Consider the following 24796-nt stretch of genomic DNA (forward strand, 5'->3'; position numbering starts at 1 on the left):
TTTAATTCCTGACGCTGCTTGGCAGAGGAAACCCTGTGTTTCCCCTTCAAGGAATTTGAATTCTGCTGTAGTTAGGAAGTGGGCACATGTTTTCTGGGATGAGGAAGATGACATTCACTGCCACCCCTGCCTTTGGTGCCAGCTCTAGTTATAGCCTCATAATGCTTCCTGAAAAGAACGGCAGAGCTCTGGAATTACAGATGAGTCCGATGGGAGCAGAAGGAGTCATCTGTTGGCTCCAGAGCCGATCTTGGACTTATTGGGAAGGCAGAAGGCCCAGCTCTGGGAAGGACAAGGTGGTCAGGTTGAGTGCGTGTCTGTGTGTGAATGAGGGGTAGAGACAGAGAGCTAAGCTGGGGCGCCTGGGCACAAGAGCTCTGTCTCTCCGAGGTTGAAGCTGAGCTCACCGCTTGGAATTCACCGGCACCCCTTTGGTGAACTCAGCTCTTTGTTCTCGTCCCAAAATAGTTCATTCTCTCCTGGTTCAATCCATCCTGAACAGGTGGAGGGGTGCCTAATGTAAGCAAGGCAATAACAAACCACAGTTCAGCCCTCCTACCCTGCTTGACCTGCCAGTCACAGCCCGGGGGGTCCCCTAGGGTAGCCAATCCACATGGGGCACTCCAGCAAGGCCACACCCACCAACCCTCCCCTTGGGCACAGCTTTGATGTGGTAAAGTGCGACCAGTGCAGTTTGCCATTGAGGGGCACAAATGCACATTGTAATACAGTTCTCATATTATTAATTCATTATCGATTACACTTTTTTCTTTAAGATTTTTAGTTTAAGCTTTTCACCATGTTCTTGGTACAAACAAAGGGCATGCTTTGTCTGCTTTCAAGCTTGTGTCTCGTAATGCTGTCAGGTGAGTTGCAGTTTTATTTGATTTATTTTGATGGAACCCACAGCATACAGTAGTATTTTTATCCTCCATTGTTAACACTGTTGACAAAAATATGGCACCAAGGGCAAACTAATGGAAGGTTGACTTTTTTTTCTTTTTCTGATTAGAGAAAGTGTATTTTTAACAACAAATTTAAAATTTGAATTTCTTACAAAAAAATGAAATTTGTTCTCGTCCCAAAATAGTTCATTCTCTCCTGGTTCAATCCATCCTGAACAGGTGGAGGGGTGTCTAATGTAAGCAAGGCAATAACAAGGTTAAATTTCAATGTTATGTATTTACTGACACATTTTGGGCCTCTTTCTGAAATACATTGTCATAGCGAATACATACTAGGACTATTAAGTGTTAACATTTATTAAGCAATTTAATTAATTTAATTTAATTGGTGAATTACGTTATTTCCATATACATCAACACTGTTGTAGGCTTGCATTGTTTCGTTACAAATGTTTTATTATATAAGACACAGCTCAAACTTAACTTCATATTTAAACATTTTTGTATAATGTGTGTGAACACCAAAAAAGATATTTTACAGCAAACTACTGTTTAAAACAGAACCAGTTTATCTTTTAGACATTTCATAGTTGAAAAAGGAAATTATGAAATTAATGTTATAAAAATAACCAAATTCCCAACAAAATTCCTCTTTCAGTCCTTGAAATCTCACTAGAATGCACACTGTATTTTTCTGCTCTTTTCCTTAGAATTTTCTATTACTGAATATAATTTGTCTAGTATTTTTAATAAAAAATGTAATTCTGTTTAATTGAAATACAGTAATTTTAAAGAGTAGTGACATTTAGTGTTTCAGTATTATGGTTTTCATGTGCAGCTCTCTGTCAAATGTTTTTTTCCATAAAACATGCTATTTAAAATAGAGTTTTAACAGATCTAATAATTCCTTTCATTACCATTGACCGGGGGTAAACAGTTCAATTCTTGGGGTGCTATTGCATGGAGTTTGTATGATTTCCCCATGTTCATGTGTATTTTCTCCAAATTCCCCGGTTTCTTCCTATAGTTCAAAGACATACTGTTAGGTTAAGACATACTGTTAGGTTAATTGACTTCTGGAAGATTTGACCCTGGTGTGAGTGTGTGCGTGTATCTATCCCTCCTCTCTGCTATGGACTAACATCCTTTCTAGGGTGTTTCCTGCCCTGTGTCCATTGCTTGGCAGGTTAGGCTTCGGATACCCGCAAGCATGTATTGTATATACAGTATATTTCTATAGACTGAGTTCTGTCTTTTCAAAACTGAGATCACAGGAGCCTTCGGGACATAATTATATCAGATTCTGATGGAAAACTGGAATAACCACATACATTGAAATCAGTCACTATACAAGGACATGGTTGTTAGTTAAAAGAACACAGGTATAGGCCAGAGCTGTGTATGAAGACAGTCATGTCAGGAATGGGGTGGCTATAAAAAGTAACCAGGGTGTATAACTGGGAAATGGAGTAGTGGAAGCCAGCGGGAAATCCATTTTCAACTTTTAAACACTGCTATTGTAACTCTGCGACCAAAGCCACAGAATAATAATTTCTACTTGTCGTGGACACTCAGAGCCAGAGGAACAAGAAAGAAGAATTACGATAGAGCCTTACAATTATTGTCTGTGGGTGCACCCATCTTAATCCAACAATACATCCACTAGTAAACGTAAAGAACAACAGAAACTGCTCACAGCAGGAGGAGGTTCCCTGTGCTCCTACCAGGAAGCGGTCACACATGATAGGTAAACTTCCCTGTACAGTATCTGCCTCTGTAGAGTTGGGTTGAAATTCAAGCTACTGGCTGTTAACATCTGAAAATATAACTTCTTCCCAATATTCCCTGTTTTTTACAAGACTAGGGCTAAGCACATCTGCACTAAAGAAAATATTCACCTATATATTTATTCACATTCTGTCTAGTTAGTCCAGTGGTTAGCCTAATGCCTTATCAAAGGGTTCCTTGCTCAAGGTTTCAGCTTTCTCAATGATTAAGCCTACAACAGGCCAAAATTGCTGCTTTTTGAAGACAACACCAAATATATTACATACATAGTTCAGGTGGGTAGCTGCGTCAGCATGCGAAAGCTGCAAAGGAACAAGTAATAGGTTTATTCCATGCTGAAAAAAAGGAGAAAGAGAACACAACGTTTCGGCCATGGAGCCTTCTTCAGGTGTGCACACCTATTACTATTACTTGTTACTTGTTATATTACATACATAATGAGGTATGCTGACCAGTTGGCTTTTGTTAAAAAATGCAGGGACTTTTCAGTGGTTAATGTTGCTGCCTCTCTGCCTGAGTTTAATTCCAGTTTCCTCCCACAGTCCAAAAACATACTAGGAGGTTGATTGAGTTTTGGGAAATTGGCCCTAGTGTGAGTGTGTTTACGTGACTGTGTCTGTGTGCACATTACGATGGTGTCCAGTCCAGGGTGTACCCTGCCTTGCGCTGATTGTTTGCTGGAATAGGCTATAGCACCTCTGCGACCCAGAATGGGATGAAGCTGACAGAAAATGGCTGGATGGCTTTCTTGACTTCTTGAAAATATTTCTGTAATAGGGTTACAGTACATGGTGTTTAGTTATCATAGGCCTGCCCAGACAGCACAGCAAATCAGATGCTGAGTCCTAAACTAGACACTCTCAGGAGTGCCAGCGCTGATGGGTAGAGAATGGAAATTAACAGACGTCACATGTGCAGGGTGGTTGGGTCTGTGTGCCAGCCATTCTCTGACAATTAAAGGAAATGGAATCAAAGAGCACAGCAAGCTTTGCTAAAAAAGGGAAGAGATTTGAAAGACATTACAGTCCTTGGTGAAAAAAACATGTTATCAGACTGGGTAACCAGACCTTTCCAAGGAAAACACTGATGATAGGAGAAATAATAGACACCCAATATTAGAAATGAAGCTTGTGAGAAAAGGGAGTAGAAGTGACAGGTGTTCATATCAGAACGCCTAACACAGGGAAAACTTTGTAACACAAACTCTATAAAGAATCATGGAGCAAAGCAGTTTTTTCCCAGCTATAAAACTATATGGGAAATGGGATGCACTTATTGAACTAGTTTTTAAGATCCAATTTCTAATCTTTTAGCCCTGTAGATCAATGGGGATCCCAGAATCCAATTAATCTCCTAGCATTTTTTGGGACTGTGGGGGCACACCACAGTACCTGGAGGAAGCCCATGTGAACATGAGGAGAACATACAAACTCCACACAGACAGCACCCTATTTCTAGAATTGAACTCAGGGCCCTAGTGCTGCAAGGCAGGAATGCTGACCACTGCACCACCATGCCGCCCTGTCAAAACAAATTCACAATTCTGGATTTTGTCAAAGCGGAAAAAGCGGAACTTTTAATCTACAGCAACTTTTCAAGGCTTTTGTGTTCTTTCTTAGCAACAGTCCAGCCTCATACATATTTCTCCTGGCCGCTACAGGCGCTTCACAGACTGAGAGACGTCTGCTTGAGAAGCTGTTTAAAAACTACAACCTGAAGGTCCGCCCAGCCCAAACAGTGCAGGAGAGGGTCCAGGTGCGAGTAGGCATGACCCTGTCCCAACTCATCGGACTGGTGAGGAGACCTTAGCATCCAGGATTTTGGTTTTTGTCTGTTCAGTTCAGTACTCTGTGCTTGTTCGACGTTTTTTAAGGAATAATAATTCCTCACATTTACGAAGCAGGTACCATCCCAACCTATCATGTATGTGTGGCTTTCTGGAAAAGCCCATAAGACTTCCATAACACAGCATCAATTTGAAAATGTTTGTGCCCTCTTTAACATATCTTGATTAATAAATGTTTCAAGTAAAAATGCACCTATTATGCTAATAGAATGGATTTTCTCAATGCTATCAATCCTTTGTCTCCACCAAAAATGTACAATATAAAATAAGAAATATATTTATCGCCCATGTACTAAGAAGCTGAAATTCTTGAAATTCTTGTCACAGTGAAGTCCAATTTTCTCAGCCCCATATGAAAACCTAGATTTATTTTCTTGTGTAGAAGCAACACAAAAACAGGGGGAAAGCCATTTCTCTTGCTGGGAGAAAAAAAAGGGTTTTCCTCCGAGAATTACAGGTAATGACTGTGAATACTGTCTGGACCACTGAGCAAATTATGAGGTCAATTAAGGAACTGAAAAGCTTCAGCTGAAACAAGTGCCCTGTCACCCCACTGGGTGTTCAGAATGGCAGCTTGACACTAAAGCAATGAAGAGTAGTCCATTGCCAAGAATAGGATTGTTTTCCTGCTCCAAATATTTCTATGTCTCGGAATTAGGCTCCGGCATGCCTTGAAGTTGCCAGTGTGAATTATAATCTCTGTAATATACTGAAATAAACAGTACTGTCAGCTTTCTTGACAGGGTTTGTCTTTAGAGATTTGTCCAATTTTTCAATTATTTAACTAAGACCTGATCGATATGACTTAATATTAGTATAGTTAAGTTAAAGGATGATGGTTCCAGTATCGGCTATGTTATTTGCCACATGCGACCGGGACTTAAGTGGTGCTGTATGTTTGCCCATCTATGGCAAAGCTTTCATGGGCAGAGAGCTGGCTCACAGCCTCAGCGTGTGCTGTGGAGCTGTGACTCTTTCAGGCAAGGCAGCTGAGGGCTGACAAGGTGAAGAGCTGCAGCAGTCCTCCAGTCAGGCGCTCGGCTCTGCCGATGGCGCTGCAGGCTCACACTAGCATGATAAAGAAGCTGACTGCCTGATAGCAACCTCCTCCTGTGTGGTAACTCTTCCCAGCTGTCCACTCCAGATCAAGGAGAATACACAAGATGAGTTATTCAACATTTTAAAACAAAAAAAACCCGAACACTCATGGCATAAAACAAATTCTATTTCCTTGCTGAAAAGAACTTTTCAAATGGTTGTGTTCAACCGAAATGTACATTCTTTTATTCTTTCCAGGGAAATTCCTGGTTGACACAGACTCAATGGATTCTAATGTTTTGACAGTTCTAGAGTACTTAGTGTATTTCACTCTACTCCCTAGATAATATTAAGGTGGCCTATAATGTGTCCTGTTACCTTTAGGGGTGTTCTTAACTGTCGAATGGACACACACACACACACACACACACACACACACACACACACACACACACACACACACACACACACACACACACACACAGCCTTCTGTGTAGAGTGTGCATGTTCTCTATGATTATAATATGGTCTGATGTGATATATTTGACACAAGGAAAAGAGATTCTGAAGATGAATAATAAAATCTATAGGAAATGAATGAAAGTATCTTTAAAATGTTCTGCTTAAACAACAATATAGATTCATCCTAAGAATCAGCATATTAAAATTTGAAAACAACCCTGTTTCAGATGCTGTGGACCATAACATACTGTATATCAACAGCTATATCTGCATTTGCTTGACTGGGTACATCTCTCTTCTAATCCACAGAATGAAAAGAATGAGGAGATGACAACAAATGTGTTCATGAATATGGTGAGTACAGAACATTACTCAGTCCTGACCACAACACCACAGAGCACCTGTAGAGGAAGCTGGAGTGCTTAATTACAAAAAGACCTCATAAAGCAAGAATTCAAGTACCGAAAACCGCACTGCAAGAGGAGTGGCACAATATTTCTCTGGTCAGGGTTTTAATGGGTGCTATTGAATGTTGGACAGTACTGTCAATTCACGGCTTCTTTTAAATTATCCTTGCTGTCACGCTGTTGTATCCTTCTTCAAGAAGCCTTAGCCAGCTTTGTAAATATGTACCAACATTTCTGGGTGTCAGTGTCCACTCCCACAGGGATGGGTGCATTCTCAGTCTTCATAACACTATACAAATCAGGATGGGTCTGTACTACTGATGTAACACCTCAGTATCATAGTTGTACTGGTGATCTTCATCAATCATTGACTTTTCAAATGCTGTCCAGTCATTCAATACATCTCAGAAGATTTCAGATAATTGTAAATAGAGTGAAATGAGCATCAGACCTCAAAATAAATAATGATATTATTGAACAATGAACAAGTCAGGTCTTGTGTGAATTCGTGTACGATGTTGGTTATCTCTCCTTGGAAAAGGCCTAAATGATTCCTGGACTGAAAGGAACACACTAACTTTTTAAACACAGACTACAGCAACTGGGTCTCTTTAGATTATAAAGAGATTTTGTTTGGAGATTTGATTCAGGTTTTCAACCTCCTCGGTGTCACTTAAGTCTCACTTAATGTTTACATTTGTAAATTAAAAGCAGGTGAATTTAGAACTGAAGGTTCTGAGGCGAATTATCAGTCATGCAGGTGACAAACAACCATCTCCTTGTCAGATCTGCAGTAAAAACACACTTTTTAATTGTCTTGTGAAAATGCTGTCAGATTCAGAAACTGCCATTTTTTGTTTTATTGGTATGTAAAAAGTTTGTTTAAAATGTTAAATTCTAGTTACTGTTGTATAAAAAAAATATTTGCAACAGTAGCACAACTCTGCAACAATAATAAGCCAGAATATTTGAATGAATTCAGAATTGACACAGATCTAACAACTATTTGATAATTTAGAAAATAATCATTTTGCTTTTCTTAACAATGTGCAAGAGAATCTGCCATATTTGTTTGAAGGTGAAAGTAGTCACAGAGACTCACTGCCAGGTTCGATTGGTTTCTGTGAAAACTGGCCCTGGTGTGAGTGTGTAAGTGTTTGTATGTCTGTGTGTGTCCTGCAATGGGATGGCATCCCATCCAGGGTGTACCCTGCCTTGCAACTGTTGCTTGCCAGGATAAATTCCAGCTTCCCTGCAACCCTGAATTGGACAAAGCGCTTATATAATGGATGGATGGGTGACACAATGGCTACCTCTGATAATGATCCCTACTCTTTTTAGTTATTACCAAAATTTCACATGCTAGAACCAGGTCAGGAATGAACCCCGGTCAGGTCCCTCAGTTTCCTGTTTCCAGTTTCCTCCTGTCAGTGCTGTCTCTCTCTCTGCCTGCCCCTCGTCGGCACTGTAGGCCTGGAACGATTACCGGCTGTCCTGGGATCCGGAGGAGCATGACAACATCCTGGTCCTCAGAATCCCTTCGGTCAAAGTGTGGCGTCCTGACATCTACCTCATTAACAAGTAAGTGGAGCGATGTTCCCTGCGTACTTCTCAGCAGCCAGCTCTGGGCTGTGAACAGGCTGTTCCGCTGGGAATTAGAAGACTTTAAAAAAGCATTTCCGTTTTTCTGCAACACGGTCTTCTAGGCAGGTTTCTTTAAAAAAAAAACAGAAGCAGAGGAACGTTTTTAACTGAAGTTTTAGGAGGGCGGCAACAACCAAGCCTTTTCCCCCGAGGTGTTCTAAACTGTAATCATCCCCATTGCTATTTCTCAAAGCTATAGGGACGAAGCTACAGGTAAAGGTAAGATGTTACCTCCTGCATCCCTCTTCCACCCCATCAATGACTGTGCAGCCCCCTCTCCACACTCCACACTGCACAGGAGAGTCCCAGCCTCCTCATCCTACAGCCAGGGACTGACCCTCAGCCAGGCAGGTTAAGTCAAATCTCACTGCACCTAAATACTTAATAAACTTATCTAACTGTTGGGTGTCCTTATTCCTGGCATGTGAGTAATTGCAAGAAGAAATGTGTTTACTTCTATTAGAGATCTGCATTCCCCTGTTATTGTTCTCAACAAAACTGTTGCTGGGTTTTGTAGCGACAGTTCTGAGAGAGGTCTTATTACATGCAGGTGCTACAACAGGTGCCTTAGATTATGAAAAAAGACTAATATCCATAATGCTGTTTGAGGGGGAAGCTGTTTCAGCATGCTTTGGCTGCAAAGGAGCATGTAAAAGTTACTCTCACACTGCTAAGTAGGAAAGTGAAACACTTAAACACTAGAATGTTTCTTTCTTTCTACTTTTCAACTTGGAAAATTACCGGTACTTGTTCCTGACGTTCAGAATGTTTTGTTCTGTTACTGAAGCATTGCTCATAAATTCAGACAATGTTGCAGAATAACAGGTGCTCTAGTTCTGCAGAACCTGTTCAAACACTGACAGAATGTGGTTAAAAAAAGGTGAGAAGCTCTAACAAACAGGCAGAAGAGAAGTGAGTGACAAATTTAGTGCTACATACTCTTCAGCTCCTCAGGTCTCCTGTTTGTAATCTTCTGGGGTAACCTGGAGACTCTGGTGGGACTTGGTGTCAGTTGTGCTCACAGGATCCAACAGTCCCCACTGCTCAGAAGACAGTCAGTCCCCACCCCTCCCATTTAGCATTTTTAACAGATCCTGTCCCATTTGCCACCTGAAACCTAACGAAGTCAAAAAGTTATTTTAATGATTAATTTTTTTAGTTTCCTCAAAAGTCAATATACCAAAATAAAAGGGTGACATCCGAGGGGGACAGGTATTAAAATATTTGTGCACAGTTGTGCAGTGGTTAGTATTGTGCCTCACAGCACTGGGGCCCTGGGTTCAATTACTGGGGTGCTATCTGCATGGAGTTTGTATGTTCTCCCCATGTTCACGTGGGTTTCCTCCTCGTTCCACGGCTTCCTCCCACAGTCCAAAGCCTTGCTGAGAAGTTAATAGGTTTCTGGGAAAAGCGGCGTGAGTCTGTCAGTGTTTGTGTCTTATTGGTGTCCCATTATGGGTGTACCCCGGCTTGTGCCCATTGCCTGCTGGGATACACTCCGGCACCCCCTAGGCCTCGAATGAGATGAAGCGAATAGAAAATGGATCGATGAAAACAAAAATCATTGTGTCATACTCTGCGTGTCTGACCTGCTACATACTGTATGTGACTTGTGTTTTGCAGTAATGATGGTCAGTTTGATGTGGCTCTGAATGTCAATGTGCTGGTTTACAGCAATGGCACAGTGAACTGGCTCCCCCCTGCCATCTACCGCAGTTCCTGCTCAATCAAGGTGAGATGGCCTTTGAATTTCCTTTCGCTTTTATGGTGGTTTGGAACTGACAGCTGTTTGGAATTAACAGGAATACGGGACTGACAGTGTTGCATTTGGGGATCGACAGTAATATGTTGACAGTGGCTGGGGATTGACAGCATGGTGGTTTGTGATTGACAGTGATTAGGGATTGACAATGGTTGGGAATTAATAGCAATACGGGATTGACAGAGGTTTGTGATTAACTGTAATATGGGATTGATGTGTCTGAGGATTGAAATTCAACAGATGTGTATGAACACTATGATCGCTTTTAAGAGTGGGACAAATGTTTGGATTTCACAGAAGCTAAGAATTGACCACCATTCGGGACTGCAAACAGTTGTTATTAAATATAGGATTTTATTGTGGTCTCAAACAGCACAGATGAGCTAACAAAGATATAAAGCCAGGAAAGATAATCTCAGTTTACCAGATTCCCTAGGCAAGCACCAGCGTGTTCAGGCAATGACTGCACACATTTGTTTCTAGCTGAGTGACAGCTGTGGTGATGGTGGCTGACTGGTTTGCATCTTCAGCTTCCTGGAATCACACCTACATACAGTTCCAGACCTTAGAGAAAATGGCCATAATGAGCTCAGAACTACATCCTAGTTATTCCTCAGCACACAGACTAGTTACAGTTTAACATGTCTAAAAGAAAGTCTTAGAATTGCTGTTCCCATGTTCATAATTCACCCAACTCTACACTGCTGTGTTTTAATAAGGTGAAAGGACAATCTCAGTACTGTAAAGAATCCTTTCTCAAACAATGCATAGTGATTTTTTGTTTTACAAATCATGATTCATTTTAATTGGTTCAGCAAAAATAATCACTTTATAATGACCTCCAGTGATATGTTTGCCACTTAAGATGGTTAAAGGTTTAAAGGGGAACAGAAAAGTTTATATTTTGGGGTTAGAAAGAATCAGCATTGATGTGTGCATTTCAATTTACAATATAAATAAAATGTACTTAGTAATTTGTAAAACCTTTCCATGACAAAATAGACAAAATTCCCAAGTATGCACAATGTCATATTCTGTGATTCAGAACAAGGCAACAAAGCTTTTGGTGAGGTGAAGCAGTCTTATTGCATTATAAAGAAGCAGGCCTGTGAATACATCTCTTTTAGTCCAATAGAAATAATTATTTTGAATTTGAGACGGTTTTGCCTGCAGATTATATTGGAACATTTCTGCTGTCCGACCTGTACTTATTTCCTCGTACATCCCCTTACATTAGTCTTTAAAGTGACTAGCGAGCAGGAAAGGCTGCATCCCGTCACAATTCGTTGGAACACCCACTCTCACCCATATCGAGACCAGGAGTTTGTAACAACATGGCGACTCACAATACTTTCAGAAAGTTCGCAAGTTTGTGCTTAATTTGAATTTTGTAAAAATTTTCCACACCGTCAATGAATTTATTTTGTTACCAAGATTAAGTAACTGGTCTGAGAAATGGGGACTGCAGTTAATTAACCAACTCTCTCAGCATGGTAGAGCAGGTTGTGTTTCTTCCTGAGGTAATCTGTATTCTTATTATTCCTCAGCTCAATTTGATTTAAGAAGTAAAATCCTTGTAAATCTCCTTGGTTTTATGTTGATGATAGAGGAGAAACTACACAACTCTAAGAAAGTCTTGTAACAAGAGGTTACCAAAAGGACTTTGGGACACCAGTGCAAGGAGAACCAAACTTTTATATCCTTAATTACATGGGGGCTTGGCCCAGACAGAAAGAGAAGTCAAGTGCAAGTCTGAATGACTCAGAGTCCAGAGGAATTCTGACAAGGCCTGCTATTCGACACTCACTGTTCAAGGTCCCGCCCCCAGGGGCACAATGCTCAGGTTACCAGGGGAACGAGCAGTTCCAACCACCTCTGGAACCATCAGGGCCTTCCAGGTCCAGAGGTCGGCCATTCATGTCCCACGGTGTCTCTCTGCTGAAAGTCAAGTTGGGAAACAGTGTCCCCCTACAGTGTCTAGATTTAAATTTCATCCATCCGTCCATTGTCTAACAGCTTCTCCCAATTCAGGGTCACAAGGCACAAAACATATACCCTGGACAGAGTGCCGATCCATCACAGGGCACGAACAGGCACAGACACACACACTCATACCAGAGCCAGCTTTCCCAGAATCTAGTCAACCTACCAGTATGTCTTTGGGAGGAAACCGGAGCAAACACATGCATACTCCATCTCAGGAATTCAACCCAGGACCCCTGAAATGCTAACCATGGCACAACCATGCTGCCCTAGAATGTAATTAATATACCAAACTGGAAAATGATTTATAAGATAAATGTTTTGGAAAACAATTTTTCCTATCATAATTTCTCATGGAATCCCAATGTTTTTGCTGGTCTTTGAAGGTCTGGCCACACAACCTTTAAATGTGTTTTCCTCACCCTTCTGTATCCCCTGTTCTGCAGGTAACCTACTTTCCCTTTGACTGGCAGAACTGCACCATGGTCTTCCGTTCCTACACCTACGATGCCTCAGAGGTCGACCTACAGTACGCACTGGACGAAAGCGGGCAGGAAATCAAGGAGATCATCATCGACGAAAACGCATTCACAGGTGGGGGGACAAAGAATCTTTTACCACACTTGTGGTAAAGTTCAGGCCGCTACCTCAAGCTACAGGCATTCTAAAAGTGCTTTACATTAATTATACGTATGAAAAAGATAGTACACAAAAAGTCACAATAAAAATATGTACAGATATGAAATTAGAAATAGATTATGAATTGGAGGCCATCAGTAACAAGTACTTTCTGAGGCGAGATTTAAAAACACCAGCATGCTCAAAGGTTTTGGAATGCTCAGAAGCCCAGACCCAGCCAAACTTGGACATGTGGGGATAGTAGCTCTCGAAGGTAACAGGAGATAGATTGTGTACTCCCTCTCAGGTCAACAAGAGGATATTAAAAACAATCCTGTAAGGGACTGGTAGCCAGAGCAAGTAGCTACAAGAAGAAACAAGAAGAAAGGATGTCTCATGTTCAGATGATGCTCTCCTGTGAACAGGATGCCAGTGCATCATGAGGCCAGAAGTAAAGATCTTGTTCCCTGAGATGAAAAGGCCTTTCAGGCACAAAGAAGCTTGATTTTTTATTCTGAACTTGAAGTCAGTTTCTTAACTGGGTTAAGGTGAACATTCTGTCTTGTGAATATCCATTACACGCAAATTCCTTAAAAGTTCAGTTTTAGAGGTTTTCATCTGAAAAGTGAAACACAGAGAAAAGACATTGAAGAGAATGGCTTTGGAAGAGTGGATTACATGTGTTTAATCAGGCTTAAATGAGTAAACAATACAGAAATGAACTTATCTTGGGAAAAAAAGGTAATTCGTAATAATTATAGATTCTAATGTATCTATAATACTTATAATTAATACTTGTAATAATTTTCCTGTGTACCGTAGGTGTCTGTCTAATAGGTCATCAGGGGAGGTTAAATTAGCCTATACTTGTTTTCACTGCATTTGTCTTTGCAGAGAACGGAGAGTGGCAGATTTGTCACAAACCATCTCGGAAAAACACGGGAGAGGGCCTCTACGAAGACATCACCTTCTACCTAATCATTGAGAGGAAGCCCCTCTTTTACATCATCAACATCATCGTGCCTTGTATCCTCACCAGTATTCTTGCTATATTCGTCTTCTACCTTCCGCCAGATGCAGGTAAATGCCCACAAAAGGTCTCCTCATCCAGTGCTTGGCAGCAAACAGCATCTTCAGGTCTCTTTCCTCCTGAAATCTTAGTACCTGCTGATTGCAATTAAGACACCTTTGAAAGTTGTTGAATTCTGGTCTTTCACCGCCGGTGTCGTGCTCCTGTTTTCTATGAAAAGGTCCGGTGTTGATGATGATGTGGGTCTCTCGGGTGCTCTCAAGTGGCCAGTCCAGACATACAGTGCACAAACCCCCTGCGCCAAAGGACCCAGCCCCTCTCCACAGGAGGCTTGAGAGTCCTGGAGAATGAGATCACTGCACTGCGTCACTTAGCTAGTAGTTAAGAAAAAGGATTTGTCTCAGAGAGGTTCTTGGTTCAAGGTCTGGCCATGCCTTGACACCACAGCTCACAAATCTCTGGAACTTGCTTTGAACAGACAAATGTTGCATGGATGTTCATTAAAGGTTAGTATTGGCATTATATAGAAACCGAAATGGTTGAAAAGTTTTACTTTCGATGGCTGTCTGCTGCCCCAGGAGAGAAGATGACGCTGTCGATTTCTGTCCTGCTGGCACTCACTGTGTTCCTGCTCCTGCTGGCTGACAAGGTTCCCGAAACCTCCCTGGGCATCCCCATCATCGTCAACTACCTGATGTTCACCATGATCCTGGTGACCTTCTCAGTCATCCTCAGCGTTGTGGTGCTCAACCTGCACCACCGCTCCTCCAGCACTCACGACATGCCCCTGTGGGTCCGCAAGGTGAGCCATCGTGCACAGAGCCCATACACCAGGGAATGCCACGAGCTTGGCAGGAAATTATTTGGTGACTGGCTCACCGACAGGTCTGCACTGAATTAGAAGTCATCTTGACTTTCTTCACATCGTCCTAGTCCTAGTCGAGGGAAGGGCATGCTTATTTTTGGTCTTCCCTCCATCACTTATCTTAATGACTTGATTGAAGCAGTTAATCCATCCATTTTCTAATTGCTCCCAATACAAGGTTTTGGGGGGAGCTGGAGCCTATCCTGGTAAACAATGGGACCAAGGAGGGACACACACTGGATGAGACACATAGCAGACACACACACACATACACACCAGAGCCAGTATTCCCACATACTACCACCATGTCCTTGAACTCTGGGAGGAAACCAGAACAACCAGAGGAAACCCAGGCATACAATATGCATGCAGAGCGCAGGTCCTTATTTGAATCCAAGCCCCCAGCACTGCGATATGAAATCAAACTACCTGTCTTTAATCAGCTGTAAATTGAAAGTTGCTGCTAAAACCTACAGGAACCTGTCTCTCAGGGACAAGGGTGCCCTTTGACTGCCCCATCTTATCGACCTAAATACATCCCTATGCTGACAGGTCAGCAAAAGCTACAGATTTCAAGAGTCAGTGATCTTTGCTCCTGATCTTGGAGATACTGCTCCACACACATTCATCACAATGTCCCAAAAATGAGTCCAAATATGACCAAGATTAATAATTAAGATCAGTTATGACCAATCCTGTCACTTTAGGTGTGATGTATTGAATTTGTGAAAAAGCTAAGGGTGGTAATGTAAGTAGAAAAGGACCAAGTCCCTCTAAAGACTGTTAAAAAAAACTGCAAGCAATTGCCTTCTGTTAATCACAGTAACTCAGTTTACTGTGATAGTCTTTATATCAGTATGGTTGGGTAAGGATCATAACACTTCTTAAGCCTCCTACATTTTTTTGCCAAGCACAAAATCTTCACAGCACAGAAGCGTTGAATGGAGAGATAATGTTTAACAACCCTGCATGTTCCCTGACATCTGGCAAGCCAAATGAGGGTTTGCATTTTCCTAATGCCTGCCTCATGAGAGAAAGGATTGCAGTGTTCTGTACTGCCAAGCAGACATGGATTGCTCAATAATGGCGACATTCAATTCCCTGACCTTGGATGTGTTGCAGGTGTTCATCCACATTCTTCCTCGGTATCTGGGAATTCAGCGACCCAGGCCAGAGGAGCCACTAGAGGAGACCACCAAGAATGACGCCCCATCTCATTCCATGGATGGTCGCCCAACTGATCAGTACTTTATCCGAAAGATCAACCCAGAGCTCATCATTCCTTGGAACAGCAGGTGATCAGTGCTCCATGGCCTCTTTAATCCAATTCACCTGTTTTCGTGCCTCCTTTTTTTGTTTTCTGATCACTAACACAGCCCTGATACATCCACTGGAGCACTAGTGTTTTTAAGAATTATTTAATTATTTTAAGCTTTTGAATGTAATGGCGTTCTTCATCTGAATCATTGTAATTCTGGCTTTATTCTAGTAACATTCTGTATCTGTTCACAGTGAAAAGCAGACATAGAGTATAAAGGTAGTGTATTTATGAGTAAGAACCCTGTATGTTGCATGATTCTGTGACATTTTACTGATCAGTTCAACCTTGTGTCAAACAGATACAAACACGCACATACTCTCAACTGGGACAATTTTCCCAGAGCCATATCAGTCTCAGCAACCACTTTCATCCTATGGTTTGTGTTTCACTGTTAAACTGAAAATGAAGATTCTGAAGAGGTCCATTGGGAAGACTTTGTCAATGCCTTTGCTCTGCTAAGTTATCTAGGCCAAAGACATCAAGCGGATAGTGCTGATAGTCTGAAATGCTCTCTTTCTAAGCTCGATAGCGGCACATTTCTCAGAAATGACCTGAAACCATGCTTTGCTATGAGCAGAAGTACACAAAGACAGAAGCTTTATTCACATTAAATAGTGGATGTGTAATAACATCTAATCTTTTGGGGAAATCTTTTCTCATTTAATGCCTAAGTTATAAGAGTTTGTCTCTAGTTTCTTGTAGTTTCTGGTTGCTTAGCCTTCCTTTGAAAATGTCTGACAACATGATAGTATCAGTTTAAAGAAGTCATGCGAATTCTGTTTCTTTTTGAGCCCAAAGTAAACTAAGCATAGGCCGATAATGTTTTAGTGCATTAACTAAATGCACTGCATAACCTTCTCTGAGTGAAACTTGCTATATGCACCAGGTGCTCTGTACCAAAGAGAACTCCAGTTCACAGTAACCTTTTAATGTTTAATGTTTTAATGTTTCTTTATTAGCCCTATACAATTTCTTGCTTTAGGAATTCATCTTTTCGCATACCCCAGCTTTTCTCCATGGAGACACAGACACACAGACAGGGAGAGAAGCTTGGGGTCAGAGCACAGGGTCTGCCATTGTATGGCGCCCCTGGAGCAGTTAGGGTTAAGGGCCTTGCTCAGGGGCCCAACTAAGTAGGAATCCTCTGCTGCCACCTTCCAGTCACAGGTGCAGATCCTTAGCCAAAGAGCCACCACTCCACCCAAGAACCTGAGCTCTCTGGACCAGTCTTACTGTAGCAACCCCCTCATTTCTCCCACACCATGGGCAACAGCAGTGGCCTCATTTAGGAGGAAGTGCAGTGAGTTCCTAGCCTGCCTGTATTTATTTCTGTTCCCTCTTGGAAACGGCAGACAGCTGCCATGCAGTCAGTGTGTCCTCAGTGTAGAATTCCAGTCATTATGCATACCGGTAGTTCTGTTCATTGTAGCAGTGCGAGATAGAGGGGCACATGCCAACACACTGAAGGGCAAAGGATCACTACTAACAAGGTTTGTGACAATGGACTTAACACAAGAGTTATCATCTGCAATCCCCCATCCCTGAATCAGAGCCAGCCCTGGCCATCCCTTCCTGAATTGGTCTAGTGCCAAACAAAACATTGTCCAGCCCAGGACAATGAAAGCTGCTAAGAATGGAACAGGCCTTTATTGGATTGACAGACACCTTTGCAATAACAATACTCCTGGTATAGGTTTATTGCACATCACCATTTTACAAAAGAACATGGGTGCAAACAAGGTGAATTCCTGGCCCTGAAGGAATTTCACACACAGAGTGGTTAAAGGAATCGAGTTGCTTTAGTCCTGACTTGACAGGGCTTGACTGCAGTACTGATAATCCCAAAAGGTATTGGGAAAGTCTTCCAACAGGACTACTTCCAGATCAGCTTTGAGACAAGAACCCAAATCCCAAGAGTGAGTAAAGAGTCAAAGCTTGAAAACAGGCACCTCTCTTGTAGAGATCTTCCAGTCAAAATGTTCAAGCAGATACACTGAGAGCATGTCACGATCGTAGTCCCACATCTTAAGGGTGGTCCAGGTCTTTTTTATTTTATTGATTACGTGCACCTGCCCCCTATCCTGCCCCTCCTTATTTAAGCTCTCGCTATTCTGGGCTCAGTGTTGGAGATGGATGCCCAGAAGCCCACCTACCAGCGGCTCCAGGAGTGACCTGACGGCATAGGCTTCAACACGGCGTCCTGACCATCTGAGTCCGGGGCTCAGAGCGCCTGGCCTCGTCATCCTGTTTTTATCCCCTGTCCCTGTAACGGATCCCATTCCGGTTTTTAAGTTTGTCTTGTTTTGTCTCGGATGGATCACCCGGTATTGGACATTGGATTTCGCACCGGATTTCCTCCTTGGACTTGTCTGCCTTGGCCACGCCCCCCGAGGACCAGTTCACTGTCGTCACGCCCCCCTGTTTGTCAACCAGCCCTGATCCTCGTCCTCTCCTCCCCGTTGTCCTACTCCATTTACTTCCGGATTATACCGTCTACATAGGGTCCTGAACTACGGTTCGACGGAGCCTGGACCGGCTCCCGTTACAGAGCATTCATAAAATACATGCATAACAACCTTGGATCAATACGCTTTTTGTAACATGACCAGAAAGATGAGCTGTTGACCTCTTGTTTTTAATATGTGCTCAAATTATATGTTCTTGTTTTGTCATCTCGGGCTGAAATTGTCATTGTTTTTCACTTCTGAGTGTTTGAGGAAGAATATCGATGGTGTTTCAAACTTATTTTTACAAAAGCAGAAACATTTGCAGCTGTGCAGCAGCACTGGAGAGGGACATTTGTTACTGAACTGACTGTGTAATGAATTAGCGAATTGATGCAAATTGTTGCATTGCTGAAGATCACCCCAACAAGATTTAGGATTATTTGATCTTGTGCATTAGCTCTATTTAGTTCTGCAGAAAGCAGATCCTTTTGAAGATTCAATAAAACAGAATTTGAGATGTTCATCCAAAATACAGGGAAACATTCACATTCACAAAAGCAACATGAAACAGGCGGGTGACAGGTAGTTATTCTGCTTTCAAATAGCAGGCCCTCAACTGATCAGGGCAAAATTAGGAAGAAGGGTGTGTACGCTACATTTGCTTTGACTATAATAAAACACTTTATTTTATATAGCACCTTTAAAAGCATCTTTCCCAAACACTTTACAGAAAAATGATTAAAAAAAACATTTAAAACAACAAAAACAGTAACACTACGTAATTATTGTTAAATACTATTATAAAACTGGCCCTGGTGTGTGTGTGAGTATCTGAGGTTGTGTCTGCGTCTGCCCTCTGTTGGACTGGTGTTCCATCCACGGTGTACCCCACCTTGTGCCCGTTGCTTGCTGGGATAGGCTTCAGAATTCCCACAACACTGTATTGAATAAAGCTGTTTAAAAGTGGATGGATGGATGGAAGTAGTGGGAGGTAGACTAGCTTGTGATTTAATCCAGACCTTCGTCTTTCTTTCTTTTTACTGCCCACTTAGGAGCGACAGTCCAGTACGACTCCAGAAATACTTGGATGGACAGAATTACTGTCTCATTCTTCCACCTGACCTCAAATCGGCAGTCGCTGCTGTAACCTACATGGCGGACCAGCTCAAGAGCCAGGAAGAGCACGACACGGTTAGTTCTTGGGGCCCAGTTGCACAAATGTAAGATTACATTATTTCTCAGGTGTAAGAGTATTTCACAAAGTAGGTGAGCACAATTAAGTCCGGTTTTTGCAAACAGAAAATGTGGATTCCTATCAGTAGTCCCGTCCTTCTTATCTTGTTTAGTTTATTCACAATAGCCAAGGTGCAAGCTTTTCATTTGCTGGATTCACACACCTTTCTGGTACGTACCTTTTCTGTCTTTGAAAGTAACCAGAGCTGAAATCATGAGAACGTTTCTGAGGCTCTTCCTTCTACAAAAGCTTGGAGGTAAAAAAAAACGTTCTATGTTGCGACTGGCTGGCTCTCATCGAGAAGGAGCTTGATGAGCTTCCTGGTTGTCCTCTCAAGTTCAGTATGTATCTGCTATGATGGTACCGTTGCACAAGCTGTGGCTCACCAGCGTCCCCTGTATTGGATAAAGCGGTTAGAAACTGGACGGATGGTACTGTTGACATGTGAACGCATACTGCAGTTTAGTATGGCTGATTCCTCAATCTTTCCCTACCAGTTAGATCATTTTAACTGTCTATTACGGTAAAACTCTTTTACTGCCAAAACTTCCCTTAGCCTTAAATGGTCTCTTAAATGTCTGTCAGCAACACAGGAAAAATACCGTATATTCTCCTTTGTCGTGTATGTAATTCTCGATCCATTCCATCCAGTTTTTGAAACTCGGCACTACGTGTCCCATCCAGGGTGTACCCCCGTAGGCCCCAGCTCCCCTGCGACCCTGAGTTGGAAAAAGCAGTTCGAAAATGGATGGATGGATTTCTCTGAATAATACACTGTGGGGGAGGCAAGCAACATAACTGCAAACACTAGACTGAACAGTAGCAGAGCAGCAAAGCAGCTTCCTAGTGCAGTGAGACACTACCAGATAATGTATACTCACAGTTGACTTATTTCCTCCAGGAGATTAATTCTGCCTGGGGCTTCTATGTCAGAGCCTGGAGACCTTGTTGTCTTTCTCTTCAGGTGCAATTCAATCCGACCAAACATTTTTATAGTTAATGAAGAGACAGTTACAGTAAATATCTCAGCTGTACCATCACCCAAACAGTTCTTCATAAGAAAGCACTCACTAAGATGTCATAATAAAAATAAAGCTTCCCTTACAAATGCAGTAAATCTGATTTTGATAGTATAGTTACAGCATCTCCCTTTCTAAATGTTCAGTCATTCCATTTCATTAGAATTCAGCATTTAGCAGCTGTTAGCAAATTAACTAAATTATTCTTTCCTGCAGTTGTTTTAAAGATCCAGATGGAAGTTCTTCCAAGTCTGTGTAGTTTTCTTCTTGATCGAGCTCCCAATACATACTTAGCCAGATATTTTCATTATTATTTTCCAAGTGGAAACAATTACAGGACACCTTTAGGAGATCATTTGGATCAAGCACAATTTGATACTGGGACAGCTCCAAGATCATGGCTGAACAATGTTGGATCATGTATATCAAATCACTCTGAGGTGCTTTGCTTTGTGCTGGTATGTACTGTGCATCTTTTCTTTGTAAATCGCGTACTGGGTAGGGCTTAATTTGGCCACTAGAGGGAGACAGTGTACTTGTTCTAGAAGGATGTTATGTTTTAATTTTTCCGTCACTTTCCAACGCAGCTCAGACACTGTAACTGTAAAGACAATCCCATTTCGTAATAAGATTTATTCAGAAGGCTTCCTTCATAATCACAGGATGTTGTACAGAACAGTAATGAGAAAGGAAAAACATACAACAAGACAAAACTAGTTTTTAGAACTGGGGCAGGAGCAGTGCTTAGCTGGGGGGTTAGATTCAAATTCTGTATTCACATGGGGTTTCCTCCTGGTGTTCCGGTTTCACAGTCCAAAGACATGCTGGTAGGTTAACTGGGTTCTGGGAAAACGGTGTCTGTGTTTCTGTCTGTGTGTGCCCTTCAGTGGACTGGCATCCCATCCAGGGTGTACCCTGCTTGGTGCCCATTGCTTACTGGGATAGACATAAGCTGTCCTGCAACCCTGTACTGGGTAATGCGGTTAAAGGAAGGATGGATGAATATGAACACAACCAGAGGAAAGGAAACTGATTCAAATTTCAAGCTGAGTACCTGATGGTCAACTCTCATTTCAGATAACAGCAGACTGGCAGTACATCGCTATGGTGGTGGATCGCCTCTTCCTCTGGCTCTTTGTGGTCTTCACCTCCCTGGGCACCTTGACCATATTCCTGGATGCCAGCTTCAACTACACCCCCGAGGAGCCTTTCTCCTGAGGTGACCTCGCATCGTCTTCAACATATCCAGGGAGGGGACAAAGGACAGAAGTAATCCCCATCTCTCCTACCCATCTGTCCAGACGGACACAAAGTGCCTAGACAGTCCTTTTCCCAACCGAATACTGTGTGTCTGCCTAAACTCCACTCTGTCCCTAATTTAAAATGCACATGAACAATTTAGATCCTGTTGTCTCCTGAGCTAAAGAGCTCGGCTCATGGGTTTTGGAAGTAAATGGGCAAAGTTCTCCCATGCAGCACTAGAAAGATGGACACTATATGTACCTCAGTGTCCTATTTACACAGTGCCAGATACCAGAAATGCCTATAAAATAGTGGGTCAGGCCTCTGAAGACAAAACACCTTGCGAGGGAAGCAGAAGGTGTCCTGTGAAGATCTGAAATTTTCTAAACCCATTCTAGCCTTCAGCTGAGGTGGTGATAAGGGGAATGTGTTGGACTGAACGGCACATTCTACTGGTTCCACAGGTTTGCTGTAGGTATCAGATCTTGGGATGCTTGCCCAAAGAAGGTATTTTCATTGCCCTTCAGATAGACCAGACATTTCCTTCACACAAAAGAGTATATTCATTTGTGCTTGTGTTTCTAATATTGTGGCCACTGGGTGTACTCCTTACACTTTAATTGGAGTTTAGCAGCAGTACAGCTGTCCATTTTTTTCCAACTGCTTTTAGTAGCTTTATGGATGGCCCTTTTAAAGTTTGAAATCACCCCCAGATTCCATTGTGATAGTATCCAGCTGTTGCCTGACACAAATGCCCGTCACATGTTTTTCTGTTGCAGTGCTTTGCAAACATTCTCTGAATGCTTTGCACTCAGGGTCCACTCGAGCTAAACATTTTTTTAGCTTTCTGTCTCTGCCCCAGTCCTGAGGATGTCTCTCTGTTCTCTGTGTTCTGATGACTTGCATGCAACTTTTTAAACTTGATACCATTAAATTGTAACCTGGCATTTCCAGCCCAGAGTGCGTCTAATGCTTTTACACTCAAGAGTATGTTTATTGCAGCTGTTTCTCAAAGACTTCTCTCAAAACAGACATCATTCACTAACATTCAGCTTCAATAAAACTCATTTGGATGGATATCAGTGTTTATGTTATTAAGCACCGCAGGCGCTCCACCACACATGAGATTTAAACTGCCTTTTTCTTACAGCAAAAACAAAACAACAGAGATTTAATTCATTTGTATATAGTAGTAGTATAGTACATACCAAGTGTATGAAGTCAGAAGGCCAATGAATCCTTTGGTTTAAAAAATAGAAGACAAGGATCGTTTTAAACTAAGGTTTTGGTTTTCTGTGAGGCTTGATTGCAAGTGTTGTGTGGTTTGTTTTTTCTGGTATAGATACAAAGCAAACAGCTCATGGAAATAATTTGGTAACCCCATTCCTTTCCCTCCCTTATCTGTTCCTGTCTACAGTTCCAGACTTCCTGAAAGGAATTATGGGTAAATCTAGTCAACAACAGTGCCCATGGGACAGGTCAACTGACACAGTTTGTGACTGGGTCCTATTGGCTGAAACTACAACTTTTTTGCATACAGCATGTCAGAATTTGCAGGTTATGTGACAGTGGGTGTGACCTGATTATACACCTGCTACTGCCTGAGGCACTCTGTCAAACTCTCTGGCATCTATGCGTTTCAGTCATTATGAGTCACAGACCCACAGATAACAATGAGACAAAGCCTGAGACACAAGTACAGTCCTAAAAGAACCTGAAACCAAAACAGAGACAGAAAAAGATATAATACAAAAACAAAATAGTGTCTGGCAAAGTTTAATCATTTGTGTTAATTCTAGAGTCACATAACATAATGTAGTTTTAATCACAAATTTATCTCCTCTGTCCAATATGCTGTATATAGTATGCTTTCCAGAACTCTTTCCAGTGGTGTTTCAATTATAATTTCCCTGGATATGCTATAAAGAATAGGTGGCACACTGGCGCAGTGGTTAGCTTTGCTGCCTTGCAGTGCTGAGGCTCTGGGTTCAATTCCTGGGGTGCTGTCTATGTGGAGTTTGGATGTTCTCCCTGGGTTCACATGGGTTTCCTTCTACAGTCCATTGACATGCTGGTAGGTTAATTGAATTCTGGGGAATTTAGACCTGGTGTGTGTATTTCTGTCTGTGTCTGTGCATGCCCTGAGATGGACTGGTGTCCCATCTAGGGTTTATCCTGCCTTATGCCCGTTGCTTGCCAGGATATGCTCCAGCTCCCACACAAACCCTGACTTGGATAAAACAGTTAAAAAATTGATGGATGTTATAAAGACCCAGCTGAGTTGGTGGTATTTTTCTCTGACATGGTTATCTTATCTTCTTTAATCCCTCAGAAACTGAGAATGGGCATTTTCAAAATGTACCCTAACAACGTTGAAGGTTTTCTCAAAATAATTTCAGGTTGTATCAGTGAATAAGGAACCCCCTGGTGGTTTATTAGGGCCACAAAAACTAGAGAGTTGTTATTCCAAGATATTGAGGCTCAGTGAGTGTGGCTTTGTGTCTGGTACTGGTCTATGCCAGTACATTCGAGATCATTCACAGTTCCCAGGGGTAACCATGCTGGGCTGAGACAATTTTGCATGCTTAGCAAAGAGGGTGATTTACTCATGTTAATGGCTCTGGTTGCTCGAGGCCTGACTGGGGGATTTTGTCTCCACCGACAAACCATTGGCAACAACAAGTGTTTCTGAATTTATCGTTGTTCAAGGAGTGGTGAGTGCGAAGAAGAATCTGTGACACTGGCCGAATGCTGTTTTAAGCTTGAAAGTGTGAAAGGGTCCCGTTCCTCTGCATGCTGTTCAAACTGGCTAGATCTGGAATGTGCTTCTGGATTAAAACCTCAACTGTGTACCACTCTTCATCAACTATGTATAACTTCTCTACTTATATGAGGTAGGGTTCAATCATTAGTTGGTTTAATAAGAAACTTATTCAATAAGACACATGTTTGAGACTCTCAAATTAATGTATCAGTAGGTATAATTTGAAGTTCATTTCCAGTGTCTGAGACAAACATAACAGACAAAAACACAAACTTCATTTCCTGTCTCATAGTGCCTCACACTTGACCGCATCCTTTATTATAACATTCATGGATGTGTTGTTTCAATGATACTACGTGATTGTCTCTCCAGGCAGCCTACCCTAACAGAAACTTGAGCTGACGTGGAATCTCTCCCCCAT

At 42.0% G+C, this 24796-nt stretch overlaps 1 protein-coding gene and 1 long non-coding RNA gene across 2 annotated transcripts; one reads left to right on the forward strand and one right to left on the reverse strand.

Moving 5' to 3' along the window:
• The first annotated feature begins 714 nt into the window (after positions 1–714).
• chrnb1l (cholinergic receptor, nicotinic, beta 1 (muscle) like) lies at positions 715–22688 on the forward strand. The gene is made up of 11 exons (XM_015340457.2): positions 715–866; positions 4354–4487; positions 6349–6393; positions 7918–8027; positions 9714–9822; positions 12282–12429; positions 13348–13533; positions 14062–14285; positions 15471–15643; positions 19169–19307; positions 21447–22688. Exons 1-11 carry the CDS (start codon positions 800–802, stop codon positions 21585–21587), a joined length of 1476 nt encoding a protein of 491 aa, XP_015195943.2. The 5' UTR covers positions 715–799; the 3' UTR covers positions 21588–22688.
• On the reverse strand, positions 19301–23021 carry LOC138236671 (uncharacterized). Its single transcript, XR_011188748.1, has 4 exons — positions 22820–23021; positions 21424–21603; positions 19953–20069; positions 19301–19745 (listed from the first exon to the last, which is right to left on the reverse strand). It is a non-coding gene; the product is annotated as an uncharacterized lncRNA (long non-coding RNA).
• Positions 23022–24796: the final 1775 nt, after the last annotated feature.

This window comes from Lepisosteus oculatus, chromosome 3 (genome assembly GCF_040954835.1).
Source record: "Lepisosteus oculatus isolate fLepOcu1 chromosome 3, fLepOcu1.hap2, whole genome shotgun sequence".
NCBI lineage: Eukaryota > Metazoa > Chordata > Actinopteri > Semionotiformes > Lepisosteidae > Lepisosteus > Lepisosteus oculatus.

Bases quoted from the DNA above. Each gene is read 5' to 3' on its own strand.
- chrnb1l (XM_015340457.2), top strand. From the start codon at position 800: ATGTTCTTGGTACAAACAAAGGGCATGCTTTGTCTGCTTTCAAGCTTG. The intron at 8,028-9,713 runs GTAAGTGGAGCG...TGTGTTTTGCAG, and splicing joins GACATCTACCTCATTAACAA to TAATGATGGTCAGTTTGATG. The intron at 9,823-12,281 runs GTGAGATGGCCT...CCTGTTCTGCAG, and splicing joins GCAGTTCCTGCTCAATCAAG to GTAACCTACTTTCCCTTTGA.